The sequence below is a fragment of the Beta vulgaris genome, chromosome 4, assembly GCF_026745355.1.
Source record: "Beta vulgaris subsp. vulgaris cultivar EL10 chromosome 4, EL10.2, whole genome shotgun sequence".
Lineage (NCBI taxonomy): Eukaryota > Viridiplantae > Streptophyta > Magnoliopsida > Caryophyllales > Amaranthaceae > Beta > Beta vulgaris.
Window position 1 is genome coordinate 45,263,821 of NC_079205.1, and position 16,136 is coordinate 45,279,956.

Genomic DNA, 16,136 nt, shown 5'->3' on the forward strand with positions numbered 1-16,136 from the left:
TCTTACCTTTTCTTTAGTCTTTAATTTTTTTTTAGTATTGAATATTGTTTCTTGTTTTCCGCTTTGTTTCTCTTTTTTATCCCCTGTTTTCAATAGTTTGCCGTCCTTTATGATGACTTTTCTTCCCTTTCACGATTCGTTTACTTCCCCTTATCGAGTTATCGGATCTTGCTCTCTCATATTTATTATGGTGGGTTTGTTTGTTTAGTGGTTTTAGGGATAGGAATTCAAAAGCTCTTCTTTAACTCTAGCAAATTTGTGGAACTAGTGGAGTGTTGGTCTAAGGATGTCGATCTCGATAACCAATTATGTATTATCAATTCTAAAGACATTTCACAATGGAGCTCCAATGAGAAAGATGCAAATACATCAAACTGGAAATCAAAGCTGATCAAAAGCGTTATTAGTATGTCTAAGGTTTTCAATACCTATACTGTTTTTCTAGTGACAGATGATTGGAAGTATCAGAATTATCATCAAATCACCCCCTTAACCCATTCCAAGATACTTCACCAATCACTACCCTAAGACTTTTCCACATTATTTCAGATTCCAATCAATCTCCTAAGAGTTCCAAAAGCAAAAGCTGGAAACAACTTTTCATACCAATTTGATTTGTACCTATAAGTAGATGCAATTAGTAGTCTCGTTGTCTACTAATAATATATAAATGCTTCCAGCTATTAGCTAGTTGACTTATATGGTCTATGTTGGACTTGAACATCTATTGTACAATTCAATTTGACTATGAATAACTATGTTACTATAATTAGCTATTTAGTACGTATATTTTGTGATTTTTTTTGGCAAATGAAGATTTATATTAGCAAAAGGAAAAGAACGCTAATCACACAAGCTAGCATAGCTACATATACAACACCATAAGACCAGATAAAGCTTACACAATCATTTTCTATCTATCCTCATCAAAACATCTGAGTCACCCTAAACAATATTTCTCTAATTACATCATCCACTGGCTGAAGAACATTAGAGAAGATTTGATTGTTGTGTTGCCTCCAAATTGCATAAAAACAGGTTATGGATAAACAAGAGGCGGGATCTTCTAATTAACCATTGTAGCAAGCAATATAACCAAGTAGCTAACATGGCCAAGGCGTGTAGAACCATGAATGATGATTGTGTTGTAACTAGGATCTTCCCCTCCCCCCTAGTTATTGTTTGGAACTTCTAATCTCGAATTGTAATATGTTTAACATTAGTATGTAATGAATAAAATGTCATGTTTACCAAAAAAAAATTGCATAAAAACATTCAATGACTATTAGGGGTGTGCAAAGTGTAAGGTCGGACCGGAATTTCAACCAGACCGAATCCGATCTGGTCCACCGAAAATCAAGATTCTGGGTTTGCGGTCTGGTCCGGTCCAAATGCGAAAAATTTATGCCCGGACGGACTGACAGTAAATTCTGCAATTTTTAGTTAAAAAAAAAAATAGTTTAAAGGTTAAAAATAATTTCAAAGTTATGAAATTAGAAAGCTAAATATCTACTCTTTATGAACCTTAATATTATCGTCCAATAAAAAAAAACTTAATATTATCGTTAGAATTATTAAATTTTAATGTATCTAATTTATAAATATGTATAAATCTAAATAATTTTATTTTTGAAAAAAATACAAATTTCAGTCCCGATCCTAAAACAAAATTAGATTCTGATCCACCGATCTAATCGATTTTGATCCGATCCTGGACCAATGCACACCCTACTATAACAAACAATTCCCTTGCTTTTCTCTTAGCAACTTCCAAGATGTTGTGAGGTTGCTACTGATGCTAGTAAAGTTCAGCTTGCTACACACACCCTGCCACACCTATATACCCCACTTACTCAACCTATCAGTAGTAGCCAACTTGTTATGCAGCCCAAGCCAAAGAATAAAGTTACTCTTTGGAGCAGCAACATTATTACAAATGACTTTCCTCCAGTGCACCCTATCAAACTCCCGTGACAGAAGCCTATAAGTTTTCCTTAATGAGAACTTGGGTCCAATAGAGAGTTTGCCAATCACCTATTTCATTCAACCAATCCCTTGTACTTGTAATTTTCCTTAGTAGCCAGGAACATTGGGTACTAATTCTCACCGTGGCATAAGTATATCTCTTGATATAGTAGGCATGAACCCACTTTACCCAAAGCTTATCTCTTCTAAACTCAATTGCCCACAACAACTTTAGCATAACTGCTTTGTTCCAGATTTCCATATTAACAATATTCCACCCTCTGCACTTTTAGGCATTTGCTAAGTGCTCCAAGCAACAGCAACTTTCTTGGATTCATCTGTTTTCATTGTCCACAAGAACCTTCTGCACACACTCTCAACAACTTAAATAATTTTCTTAAAAAGGGGGAAAATGTGGTCCAGTAGTCTTGCATGCTACTAAGCAAACTCTTCACTAATTGCAACCTCCCTGCATAAGAAAGTAATTGGGCCATCCAAGTCTGAGCTCTTTGTGTGATCTTCTCAATCACTGGCTTACTTTGAGCATATGTCAGCTTCTTAGAGCTTAATGGCACCCCTAGATATTTAAAAGGCAACTCACCAACTGGCATCTACTATTGCAGCAAGATCTCTAGCGGCATCTGCATACACCCCACTCTCATAGAGGTTACTCTTCTCAACACTTACAGCTAAACCCAAAGCTTTAGAAAACTATGAAAAGGCCTTGACCATCACATCAATTGAGCTATATCAACTCTACAAAACATTAACAAATGATATACAAACATAAGATGGGTAATCTTAAGCTTTTCACAATTAGGATGATAGTTAAAGACTTAAAGTTTGGGTCCTTTTGCAAATTATTCACGCATCTACTTAGATACTCCATACTCAAAGCAAAAAGGAAAGGGGAGACAAGATCCCCCTGCCTTAACTAGGGCTGGCAAAAACTGACCCAACCTGATAACCCGACCTGAAAATTTTGGGTTTGGGTTGAGATTTTCGACCTGAAAAAAAAAAAATGGGTCGACCCAACCCGACCTGAAAATATAATGGGTTAGGTTCAGGTTGACCTTTTGAACCTGAAAATAACCCGAGATGACCTGATTTAAAAGTAACTTATATTGTGTAAGGTTAGCCCTTAGCCGGTTATGTTATAATATTGGGCCAAGCTCAACTCACTTCAACCTGAAAATTCCGACTTTAAATGTTGAAACTTAAACATGTTACATGTACAAAACCTTTCTGAATTAAGTTGGCAGTTTTTTTTACCATTGGATATTTAGATTTTTATTTCAGGTCATTTTGGGTTGGTTTCGGGTCAACCCGAAAAATATAAGGTCAGGTTTGGGTTGAGGTTTTCGACCTGAAATATAAATCAGGTCGGGTTTGGGTCAAGGATAAGTGACCTGAAATATTAATCAGGTCAACTTGAAACTGACCCAACCCGACCTGATTGCCATCCCTAGCCTTAACCCCTTCTTAACATTAGATGGTTTAGAAAGGACCCCATTTATAAGAATAGAATATGAAACAGATCTTACACACTCCATTATCCACCCAATAAACTGCCCAGAAACCCCAGCTCATGGAGCAGCTTTTCTAAGTAGCCCCACTCTACCAAGTCATAAGCTTTCCTAATATCAACTTTCATTGGACATCTAAGAGACATGTGAGCCCTAAAGTACCCCCCTAATTAGCTCAATAGCTAATAAAAATATTATTTGTAATATGCCTGTCAGGAATAAAACCCTGACTGAGCATCACATACCACTTCACCAATCACATCCTGAAGTCTGTTTGTCAAGATTTTAGAGATAATATTGTACATGACTGAGCAACAGACTATGGGCCTGAAATCCTTCACCTTACAAGCATTGACCACCTTAGGGACTAAGGTAACTGCTGTACAATTCGTAGGTTTATGCATATATGACTTAACAAAAAAAGCCTGAATTGCAACATAAATGTCGTATTTAATAATGTTCCATCTTTTTTTAAAGAACATTGCATTATGCCATCTAAACCAAGATCTTTATCATCTCCAATACCTTGCAAGGCATAATCAATTTCATCGGTGGTAGTATTTCCCTGATCAAAGAAGCACGAGCCTGAGCAGACAACCTCTTCCCATCTCTAACAATAGTTAAGTCTATGCTAGGTACAACACAAGCATTAGTGCCCAAGAGCGTCTTGTAAAATTCAGAATTTCATCTCTAATCCCCTAAGCTTAGAAATAGATGAGAAGCGGAATTCTATTTTTAGAATATCTAGCTTTGGTAGCAGTGAAGAAAAACTTAGTATTTGCAACCCCTAGCTTCAGCCAGTTGATACGAGATTTCTGCCTCAATGTTTTATCTTCTACCTTAGAACAATGCCTCAATTCTTCTAAATACTCCTCTCATCTGAGCTACTTCAGCCAAGTCAAAATCATATTGACAATGAACATCATCAAGTTGCTTCCTCAAAAGGGTCACTTTATCATGAGCTTTTCCAAACTGCTGCTTATGCATTCTTTTCAACTCCCTTTTAACAGCTTGCATTTTTACCCACACATTCTGAAGTTTAATGGTCAACCATAACATTAAGGAACCTGAAAGGTCTCCCCCCTCCTCTATGATCCATGTTCATATCAGAAATCAATGGAGAGTGACCTCGCACTCAGGTGCTAAGTAATTAACAAACACATCTTCATACATCCCCAACCGTGCTTGGTTGACAAAAGCCTTGTCAATTATGCTCAAAATTCTATACTCCCCTATGCTACTATTTGACCAAGAGTAATACAAACCAGTACTCTTTACTTCTAATAGGCTTGTAGTCAACAAGAACTCTTCAAAGTCAATAGTTCAGCTTTTGTAACCAATGCACCATTCGTCCCCTCATCAGAGTGGTTCCATATTAAAGTCACCTATCACAATTATAGGCATCTGCCCATATACATGAGCTTGCGGAGTACTCCACAATTCCCTCCTGTCAATTACAGAATGTAACCCATAAACAGCCACAAGCTTGAAACAGTGCCTCCCACTTTGCAGACTACAGACCATGAATTGCTCTTGCACATCAATGAGTTGCATAGTCTCATTAGTATGCTACCAGCCAATCCAAATCCTCCCCCTAGGAGGGTGACTATAATTACAGAACCATGACCAGCCTTTGCCAAAAAAATTCTGCACCTTCCCAACATTATGACACCTAACTCTTGTTTCTAACAAAACACAGTTCCACCTTATGAGAAGATAAAAAATATTTGACCTCTTTTATCTCAAAGTGATCATTCATCCCTCTAACATTCCAAGATGTACAGAACATTATGATAAATAAGGGTTAGGTCCCTTGGCACCCCCAACTCCAGCTGCTCAATAATCCTGGCAGATTGAAAAGACATATATTTAGATTTCTTTGTTACTATCTTCCACACTCCTTCCAGTGAGTTCTGAGTTCTGCCTTTGAGTAGGAACTATTGGCGTGACTACTAGAGTCACATTATCGGGGGGGGGGGGGGGGTTAGTCCCTCATGAGAAGGTCCAGCACCCATACCCTCCCCAATAGCACCCTCTAAGACTTCACTAGTGGAGGGAGAAATATCGTTTGCAGGAAGAATAGGCTCCTTTTGTAAGTCATTTGCCCCTTTTGCAACCCACCTTTGAGTAACCTTTTTTGGGTTATTAGTTCCTCTCACAAGAATATCCCACTTGTTGACAGAAGGGGGGAAACCAGTCATACACAAGTCATTGTTTAAAGACTACCCCATTAGAATCAGCAATACTAATTTCAGTATGTATGACAACAGTAACATCCATTTCCACCATAATTCTAGCAAAAGAAATTCCCAATTACTTGGTTACATCACTACCAATTCTACTCAATGGCTCAGACTCCAGCATTAAGTGGTAGGTTAGGCAACTTAATCCAAATAGGAATTACCCTCAACACTTCTTTTTGGAAATTAAAGTTTGAAGTCCATTGCTTCACTATCATGGCTTTCCCAAAAAAACAAATGACGACCTGAGTACAGGAATTGAAGATTCCAACTTAACCACATAATAACCCTCATCATGTTTAAAAACTTTAAAATTACTTTTAGGAGCCCATTGAGCTTTACAGTAATTAGTTATGGCCACCATACTAGGGTTTTTGCCCTATTACATATACAATAAGTATTTTCCCAGTTTCTAGTCATGCGATCAACATCACTCTTAACAACTCGAGCAACTAATTCACCATTCACTATCGGAGCAACTAATTCACCATTAACTGTCAGAGCAACAAAACTAAGATTCATACCTTTATTTAAAAGTCTACTCTGGGTAAACTCTTCCAGTTATTGCGAGCTTCCTCCACCAATGATACATCTTTCTCCATTACTACAGTAACTGGATTCGTGATCTCAGACACCAGAATCTCCACTTTGACACTTCGAGTTACTGTTCCATTGCCATTTGTATAATCTGCACCAACAACTTGCTTTTGAGAGCTCGAAGAAGCTTTCCCATTACTTCCTGTTCTTGTCGCCAACTCACTAGCACCAGAGTTCTTTTTCCGGCGCATTTGACCACCAGGTGCACAATAACACTTTCACCTTATCATGCGCCTGGAGAGCTTGTTCGTACAAGTTTGTATAGATTGCACTTAAAATGAAAATAGATAGGTAGTATTAATCTATCTATACCTGCTTGGTCATCTAGAACCTCGACATTCTAGGGTCTGAATAACATTCATATTAGAAAATTTTAAGGGAGTAAGAACGCAAAAGGAAATAGATAAGAAGCAGGATCTCACAGCTAGAAAATCTCTCTTATTATCATCAATAGCCAATCTCAAAGAATTATTGCACAGATGACACCTTAATCTTCAAGTCATGCAACTTAACCTAGAACGCCAAAATCTCCATTATGAAATTTCAGAAATGCGAAGAAAATACTACAGATATCGCTGCGAATAGCTCATGAACTACAACATCTAAATCATTTACATTCGACAACTAAAAAGTTAGCAAATATCTACATTTTGTAAACAAGTTGCCTGAGATCCTACAACATTACAACACACGAAATAATCCAGGCCCAAACAGAATTAACAAAACTTCCCCTTGATATAATGGAGTGGGGAAACCATCTAAATTGACAGGTCACAAAGAAGAGAAATTAAAACTTACATACATTTACCAACATGTCTACCTTGTCCACGGCACATCTCGGTCATCAAGCCCTTTCAAGAAGGACTGAATAGCAAGGTGTTCTGATGCATAAGTCATAAAAGCAGCCAAAACTATGCCGCCCACAACCATCAAACCTAGTCTGCAAAAGGGGATAGCATCTGTTAGACATGCAGAAATTTACATCTGAGTCTCAAATCTGCCAAGAAAAAAGCATGCCTAATTTACGAAATCATCAGCAGGGTTAGAAATTTGCGTGTTCATAAAAAACTCTTCATACAAGCAACAAATATGGTGAGCTGTGAAATTTCAAGGACTGATTTATAACTTCACAGTTCAGAAAGTATGAATTTTCTACAGGAACTGAACCATGTGGGATCTAACTGGACCGACTAGAGGTAGGGGTATGAGAAGGTCAATATGCTAAGCGCCTTCCCCTCTAATTTATTTCATACTTTATATAAAATCTACATTATGGATATGTAAAAATATATGAGATAGTTCTTGTAGTATAAGAAGATAGTTGCATATTCACGAACCAAATTTGGGTTCAATGGATATGTATAAATTCTTAATTCATTGCATATATTATGAACCAGGAGGGAGACATGTGAAGAGAATTACTGTCTAGAGGGAATGGATATTGAACATCACAATTCTGTTGGCTACGAGTATGAGTTTTGAAGTTGTGTATAAGGTGACACCCATAGGGTAAGTAAATGCTATAGCATAGGCATCTCAAAATTGTCCTTAGTCCATAAAAGTTGTTCGAACTAAGATTAATAATTATGAAGACTTGCAATATACAATGGACAATGAATTTCCACGAACCGAAAGGAATACGCAATTGTAAATTATTTTTCCCCAGTTTGGTTCTTCACAGGAAAAGAGAAGGTAAAAAGAATTTCTTTTAGAAAAAAGAAGAAAACAGAAGGGGAGAGGATGGAAAGGAGAAAAGAAAGAGGAAGCTGAGTTAGGAAAGAAATACAGGCATTTCCTCCTTTAAAAGGAAAATATTATTCATCTTTGGGAGCTTTATTGTCCTCCTTCAACTCTTCAAGGAAACAGTTTCCCACCATTGACAAACCAAAGAAAAGCGGGAAACAACTTTTCCAACATATAATCTTTCTGCCAACCAAACACTCTTTAAGACAAACTTCATATATTGCCCAATGCCTAATAAGCATGCTAAATGAATATCTAAAGATGACACGCAGAATTTGAAAGAGGCGCTTATGATTTTACAACTCAAGCGCTTCATAGTACATGCCACTTGAGTGCTAAGGATTTCTAATAACCAAGGCCTCACTTGGACACGATTTTGCACCTTGAAGTCAGGACTTATTCCTATAATGTAGAGCATCTCTACCAAAAGCAAAAGTTCAAGTACCAATTTTAAGGCAAAGAGAAGGGAGGGTGTGCAGATTTGCCAATATTGGTAATGATGAGATTACTCAACAACAATAGGCCTCTTGTTGTTTAGCTTGTACAACCCTAATCCGTAAGTTAAATGAAGTGCATGACTCAAAATAGACGTAGATGATAGAACCAAAAACCTATTTAAATTATTCAAGATTAACCTCTCAAAATAACTGCAAATGTGCCACATACCTCACAAACAAAGCAGTAATTCCAAGAAGGAAAGGCAATGATGGTGCTGCAATTGCTAGAAGAACCATTCCCAATCCATAATATAGTACTGCAGCATCAAAAGAGGACACCTGCCGCTGATGACCTAAGACAAGCAAGAACCAGAAAAAACATAAGGAGCAGGTAACGCTTGGGTTACATAAACAGGAGAAATACATCAGATATTACAGACCTTTCCCAGAATCATAATCTAAAGATTCAGGATCAGACGAATAAGATCTGGCTTGGATGGCTTTTACTTTTCCCCACTGCTGAAGCAGCCGTAGATAGCCTCCAAATAGTAGGAAGAAGATAGTAAAAGTCCACTCGTACATAAGTAGTAACCCGATCCAGGGCAGCACTTGTCGTGGAACAATCAGAAGAGCCAGTCCAAGAGATATAACAAAAGCTAGAAGGCACACAGAGATTGACATTCCTCCAAGAAACCAAGGAACCTTGGATAGAAAACCACTGTAAAGCTGTTCAAACATCAAAGAAAGAATGTAAGACATACATGGAGCTCCTATGAATGAGAGAAGTGAGTAGCTTAGCATCAATGTAACAGCATATAGCTCATATCTTCAGCGATGTTTTCTCTAATAACAGCTTAACAGCCCTAAAATATGAACCTTAAGGAGAAACAGACCTGTTGACTGGAGTTTGTGGCTGATGAGGACACTGCAGCAAATGGAATCATAATACCAGTTCTTAATCTGAGAGCAAGGTGTCTCATACGGTCACACAATGAAGGTCTACAAAGCGACCCAAAAAATTCGAAGGCCTACAAACCAATTTCGTCGTTCTCAGATCCAACAACATTTTCAACTTATGATCTAAGAAAACACAAATCAACAGTCCTACCAGAAGAAAAGAATGGTGGTAAAGGAAGATCAGACCAAGGAAAGGGAGCAGAAATAGAACTTTGACCAAGAGTTCATCTTGAGAATTTCTTCCTCCCGCAGTTCCAGGTAGAGATTCCTCAACCCTCTGCCTAATGTCCTGCAGTATCAGGAGAATTGTAAATCCATGCATTAAGTTTAACTTGCTTAACAGATTCCTTCACTGTTGCAAACAATTACAGCTCCGATACTACAACAGGTTTGATAAAAAAACAAACTGCACACACTATAACAGGCGAGCTTCTCAACAAAACACAAACCAATCAAGCTTTAACCCACAAGGTGAAATTGGCTACATAAACTATTACTGATATATATAAGAAATTCCAATCAAATATATACTGGTTGTTGATTGCCTTACTAGACCCTCCAGTACTAGGTTTAAAGGGTAAACAGTGACGATAAACAAGAAAGTGGCCAAGATCCAAGAATGTCGGACAGATAAACAACGATAACAATAGACATGGAGAGCAGAGACAAGCTCATACACATTAATATACAAAGATGTAGATGATACTGCATGATTGTGTACTGACTACATAGAGAAAGTAACTATAGTAAAGTAAGGAACAGATGCAAATACCTGCCAGAGATCAACAGGTTTCACCAGCCAGGCTGTCCACCAATCCCATGGTTTCAGGGGACCAAGAGTATAATGAATAACACGAAGTTCATTCTCATCTACCATCCACTGCATCTCAAAGCAAAAAAAAATAGAATTCCCTAATCACTGATATAATGTGAATCGATTTGCATACTGTTGTCCAAGATAAGCCAAGATCTTAATATTCATGATAGCCCCAGTCCCCAGAAGGGGGAGATTGAAACATCATTCAGAAATAATAGATGAAAACAATTCAAGCATCAAGAGGTATTGGATGTCTTTTCAAAGAACTAAATACCTTGTTAGCAAGCATGTACAGACCAACATCAGCATTATAGAGAGTAGAGAGGCGCTCCATCTCTGGAACTGGTCTAGATTTCAACTCTTCAGGTGACATATTAGGATCAAATAAACGCGCATCGGCAAATCCAGCATAATAGGAATTCAAAAACCCTTGATCTCCTGAGAAAACCAATACAGTGGAAGTGAAAACATTAAACAAGTGTAAAATTAAGGTGACGAATGAACTGATACATATCAGTGAAAGGGAAAAGAATTCAGCATCAATCTCGTGACATGAAAGATATCCATGTAAGTGAGAGTAATAAACAGCACAAAACCTCTAAGATAAGTCAAACTACAAACAGTAAATAACATCATATGACCAAGTATTCTGTGCTTTATAATAGAGAAAGGTCTTGTCTTCATAAAAAGGGAACATCATATTCCCAAAACAACTCAAAGCGCACAATCGTTACAGCAACATAACAAATAGACGAGAGTGAAATCTCTCACTATTCTCAGATTATAAAGGAGAGGCATCTATTATATTCCATTTACTCCAAGAAGCCAACTTTAGTGCTATTAAAGTAGTGGGTAAAATAAAATAAAAAAACTTTGATCTCAGATAGCAAAGGACAACCATAATTTTTGAAGTGGGGGCGTTAAAAATAGAAGACGGCAGCACATTTAGTCCTGGTATGATTAGATGTAAGTTGGCCATAGATCTTCCCATTCATTCAGAGGGACACATCATTTAATTACCCACATTCATAAAACTTCAGTCCCTAAGAAATTGCAAGCATACTATGAAAAATAGGAAGCTTTATCCAGAAGAAGGTAAGAGAAATTTTCATATTCATGTCTTACATAAATACCTTTTTAGTTTTTGCCATCTGATGATGATGTTTTATTTACGCATACTTGCATAAAAGTTGTTTTATAAGGCAATTAAGGCTACCTGTTGAAACATTTCCATGACTGTCATCTAAGTTCGACTTCCATGGATTAATTCGGTGAGCTTGGACTAGTTGAACCAGAGAAGGCCTTTGAGTAGATTGAGAAGGTTTAAACTCTTATTTAATACAAGGCACCGTAATGCAGGGAGAACTTTTGAAGGAGGGAAATATCCAATGGCTGTAGACAGTCACAGAATAGGATAAAAATGTTCTTTTTATTTATCATAAAAGGTTTTTCTTTTTGTTTGTTTGGGTTGGGATGGTGGGGGGGGGGGGGGGGAGAAGAAAGAGCTCACTATCTACTATGATCAAATAGCAATCATTGTCTGCTTCTATGAAGAACCAACGCAAGACAGCCAGTTACCTCATAAGTTACTTCTTCGACATTAAAAAAACACTTTCCTTGTCCCCCCCCCCCCCCAATCAGATTAGTGGTAGTGAACCATGGAAGACAAAAGAGTAGCTTGACATGTAAAAGCATCAGTTACATATCCTAAACCAATTTGTATGTACAAAATCCCCATTTTTTAAAATGCCAACAATATGCAGTCGAGAATAAGACAAAAAGAGATGGGTGGCTCTCTCATAGTACTCATCCTGAAATTGGAGTTATTGGTAAATCTAAAAAGATAAAAAAATGGCAATGCTGCAAATTGCAATCCTGGTGAAATAAGAGGCTCATGGCTCACCCGAAAAGAGAGGCCAAAGTCAGAAGACTGTATCGCCACAATTTAAGCATGTAATTCTTTTTGTATTAGCTGCACCACGCTAAATTCTAGCTCATAAACTTATCTGTTAGCACCGCAGCAACCAACAATATCCATATGTTACTTATAGCTCAATCTTAAACCTATCTTATACACCTAAAAAGCCATGCCATTGTATGGATCAATCCAACAGATTCAAATAACAATAAACCAGGTCCAATTCTCCCTAGAAATTTGAATAGAGGTTACTCTTTGGAGCAGATAGTCAACACAATTAATTTTCAAATGCTTTTTGTTAGTGGATTTGTAGTTGATGACACACACAATTCCCCACTAACCAACACTAACCACCCCTTATTCCCAAAAAGCAGGAGAAAAGTGCCCCTCCTATAGTCCTATGTCCCTCTTGCCAACAGAATTCCCTCTTCTTAAGTCTCTGCTTGCAGCCAAATTGTGATGTTTCAATTGATAAAGAAACCTCAAACATCAACACTAGCAGTTTCATATCTTCTTTCAAAAAGAATACCCTCACTATTTAAGACTAAAACATGCAAACATTTAGATTGTTATCACTACAAGTCTCTTGTAGCCCAAGAAGGAACTAATAGGTTAAGATATTACCTCCAGTATAAGAAGGCAAAGTACCAACTTTCTTCAGCATGTCATTAAAAAGCATTTTAGATGGTTCAACAACCAACACTCCAGAATTAAGTCTTTCAGAATGCTTCAGGTTAGCACAGAACTTCCCGCATTTAAAGAGATCCTCAATGTTCTTGATCACAATCGTATCCGCATCAAGATATACAACTGTACAACATGCAGTTAACTTAACATTGAGTAATTCAAATGTAAAATGAATTATTATAGGCAGAAAGCAAAAAGCAAAGTATCACATATCAGAAAACCAATTACCCTTTTCATAATTGGTCATGTTGAATATCTTGAGCTTTGTATAAACACCCCAAAACCTTGTCGGACGAACACGGTTGGGATTCTGCAGTAGAGAGATCATCTCCACTATCCAGCCATCAGCCTGTTAAAAAAAAAAACTCTCATTTATTTATAACCTTCTTAACTGCATCACCATCAAAAGATGCTCGTGTACAATGCAAAACAACAGCACCACAATACAAACTAAAGAAAGTCGCTCAGACAATAATTCACCAAAACAAGAACAGCCACATAATGATGATAAATTATTTTGCACAATAGAAAATTAAACAGGGCCTATTTTTAAACCAAACAAGGTACTGCCCCAGTATATAGAGTTAAGCTTCAAGAGAGTATCCCTGACCATAATATTAGCTTCTACACAAGAAAAGTCACATATAAACTTTAGCCTGAAATTAGAGCACCACATCATTTAATGACCCTTATGAGGCGCTCCCATATATATATATAAAAGAAGCCCTACTCACAAGAGCACAGACCAGTAGTTTCCATTAAGCCCATTATTCCAACACCACAAACTGCAGATTACATCAGAACATATATATGACAAAAGAAGTAGAGAATCAACAAAATCTACCATTAACATAGTCCAAACGTTACTAATCAGCTCCAGCACCATCAATAATCCTATGATGTAACAATTTCTATCCACTAATCACAAAGTTCCTCACTTACCACTGTTGTTCTCCCTATATTCTCATCTCCCCAGAATTTTACAAGCCAAAACAAAAACCTAAGCAACCCAAAGTGTACTACTATAAAGTAAGCAAAAATGTTAAATCCAACAACAACAACAAAGCCTTAGTTCCAAAATGATTTTGGTTGGTCTAAGTGCTAACATGAATCATCATAAGAAATCGTTTTCATGATATATGAAACAATAAACGTAAGGGAAAATAGAGAGCAAATATAGAAGATACCTCGAGAAGGGTTTTGGCATAATCAGAAACACCATCAGAAACCAAAACCACCATATCTTTCTTGGAACCTGTGTCACGAATTGACTTCCCTAAAACTCTAACACCCAAAACGAACTCATCACCATACAATAATGTCACATAAGCTTCCTTGGTAGATTGGGACCTTTTTGCATCTATACGCAGAATAGAAGATTGCAACAGTAAAAAACACAAGATTAAAGTAAACCCATGATTCAAAATCCTGAATTTCACCATAATTGTCGAGCAATTTGGGTGAACTCAGGTGGGTTTTTCCTGTTTTTGTGTGTTATGAGGAGAGAAAAATAGCGAGTAAAAGTGTTATTTTTGTGCAGTTTTTTCTGGGTTTGATTAATGAACAAAGATCAAGAGCAAGGAGTTGAATATTCAAAGATGGGTAGTTTAAGGATTTGGTTGACTGCTGAGATATTTAAAGATTAGTAATTCATGGATCTACTAATCAAATAACTTATTTCCAATGTCATTTTATATCATCAAAAGTTTGAAGTACCATTTGCTGGCAATACTAATACCAACAAGCACCACAAAATACTCTTCTCAGCTTATAAATCTCTTCTCCTTCTCAAAGAAAGATCAAAACGAGCCAATTCTGTAGAAAAGAACAGAAAACAGCACCTTATCATTTGTCTAATTCATAAAATATAAAATAAAGTGTATATGTATATCTACTAATGAAATTCACTGCAAATGGAGTTGTACGCAAATCTAATAACTAGCAGACATGTGAAGTTTTATACAAATGATCCACATGAAGATTCATTGCAAATATTTTCTATTTAAAAAAAAGGTAAAACTGGAATTCCACTTACATAGAACGAAAGTGATGAAGAAATGGATAGAAGAGTAGGTCGAAGTGCAGCAGTTACACAAAAAAGAAATGAAATTAAAATAACCCAAATAAAAAATACAAATTACAGTAGATCGGCATCGTCACAGAAGAGGTGATAAGTTGAAAAACCGAGTGTAGGGGGAAGCTAATAAGAAAAATGAGATTCGAGACTGTGGGATAACTCACTTTGTTAGAATTTCTCTTAATTTTAAGAGATTTTAAGGGTCTGTTTGGTTGGAAATATTTTGAGTTTGGAGACGGAGTGAGGTAACACACTTTCTTATTTTATGTTTGGTTGGATTATTTATTTTTTTCACTCCTTTATTGGCTCGGTTTTGATTCTTCCATCTTGAAACACTCCTCGCACCAGAGGAAACAAATCACGTTACCTTGATTCCCTCATCTTCAAACCCTTCACTCCTTTTCTCTCTCCTCTATTCATCTTCGAAATCTGTTCAAAATCTGGAAAATCTTTAAATGTACTACGAAGTTCTTCAAATATGTTGCGAAGATAATGTTTACGCAAGAACAACCAATGATCTTTTTTCCACAGGTAATTTTCGAGTGATTTTACAGTATATTTTTGTGCGATTTTCACTATATTAATGCTTTTATTCTTTTTTTTTTTGTCGAATTCTCCTCATATCAAAGGGATTGCGAATATTTACCTTGTTATTTCGACAAAATTAAACTTAGGTATCCATCTCTACATTCTTGTTAAAACTAGGGTATATGTGCCACGTGTCACCCTCCCTCATCCAATAACATTATATCCACGTCTTTCTCATATAGTAAAAAAAAAAGAAGAAGAATTGTTTACGTAAAGATTCGAACCCATAAAAGTATGAAAGTAAGAAATCCAACCATTACTCCACCATAACATTATTGATTTTGTAATCAAAATTAATGATGACATATGAATGGAAAACGTTTGAAATACATATAATGAATAAGATGACTTTTTTAAATGAGTATGAGAATACTTATTTAACTACTAATAAATTGTAGCAAAGAGAAAATTTGGGGCATCGCCCGGGCCTAAATACTAGTTCTTCTTAAAACTAGGGTGTTTTTTGCCTATACTTGTCCTGATGTTGTTATTGTTGATTTTTGTCGTTCTGCTCTAGATTTGTTGGTATTCTTCTATTTATGTTTCAATTGATGATTTCAACTTTGTATTATAGTTTTTTTTTC

The 16,136-nt window shown here is 36.6% G+C and overlaps 1 protein-coding gene across 1 annotated transcript; it reads right to left on the reverse strand.

Annotated features, from left to right (window-relative positions):
• Positions 1–6,878: 6,878 nt before the first annotated feature.
• LOC104891104 (inositol phosphorylceramide glucuronosyltransferase 1) lies at positions 6,879–15,117 on the reverse strand. The gene is made up of 11 exons (XM_010676754.3): positions 14,923–15,117; positions 14,075–14,702; positions 13,116–13,236; positions 12,825–13,010; positions 10,557–10,720; positions 10,238–10,345; positions 9,617–9,754; positions 9,402–9,536; positions 8,949–9,234; positions 8,738–8,861; positions 6,879–7,268 (listed from the first exon to the last, which is right to left on the reverse strand). Exons 2-11 carry the CDS (start codon positions 14,327–14,329, stop codon positions 7,145–7,147), a joined length of 1,641 nt encoding a protein of 546 aa, XP_010675056.1. The 5' UTR covers positions 14,330–14,702; positions 14,923–15,117; the 3' UTR covers positions 6,879–7,144.
• Between the last annotated feature and the right edge of the window lie 1,019 nt (positions 15,118–16,136).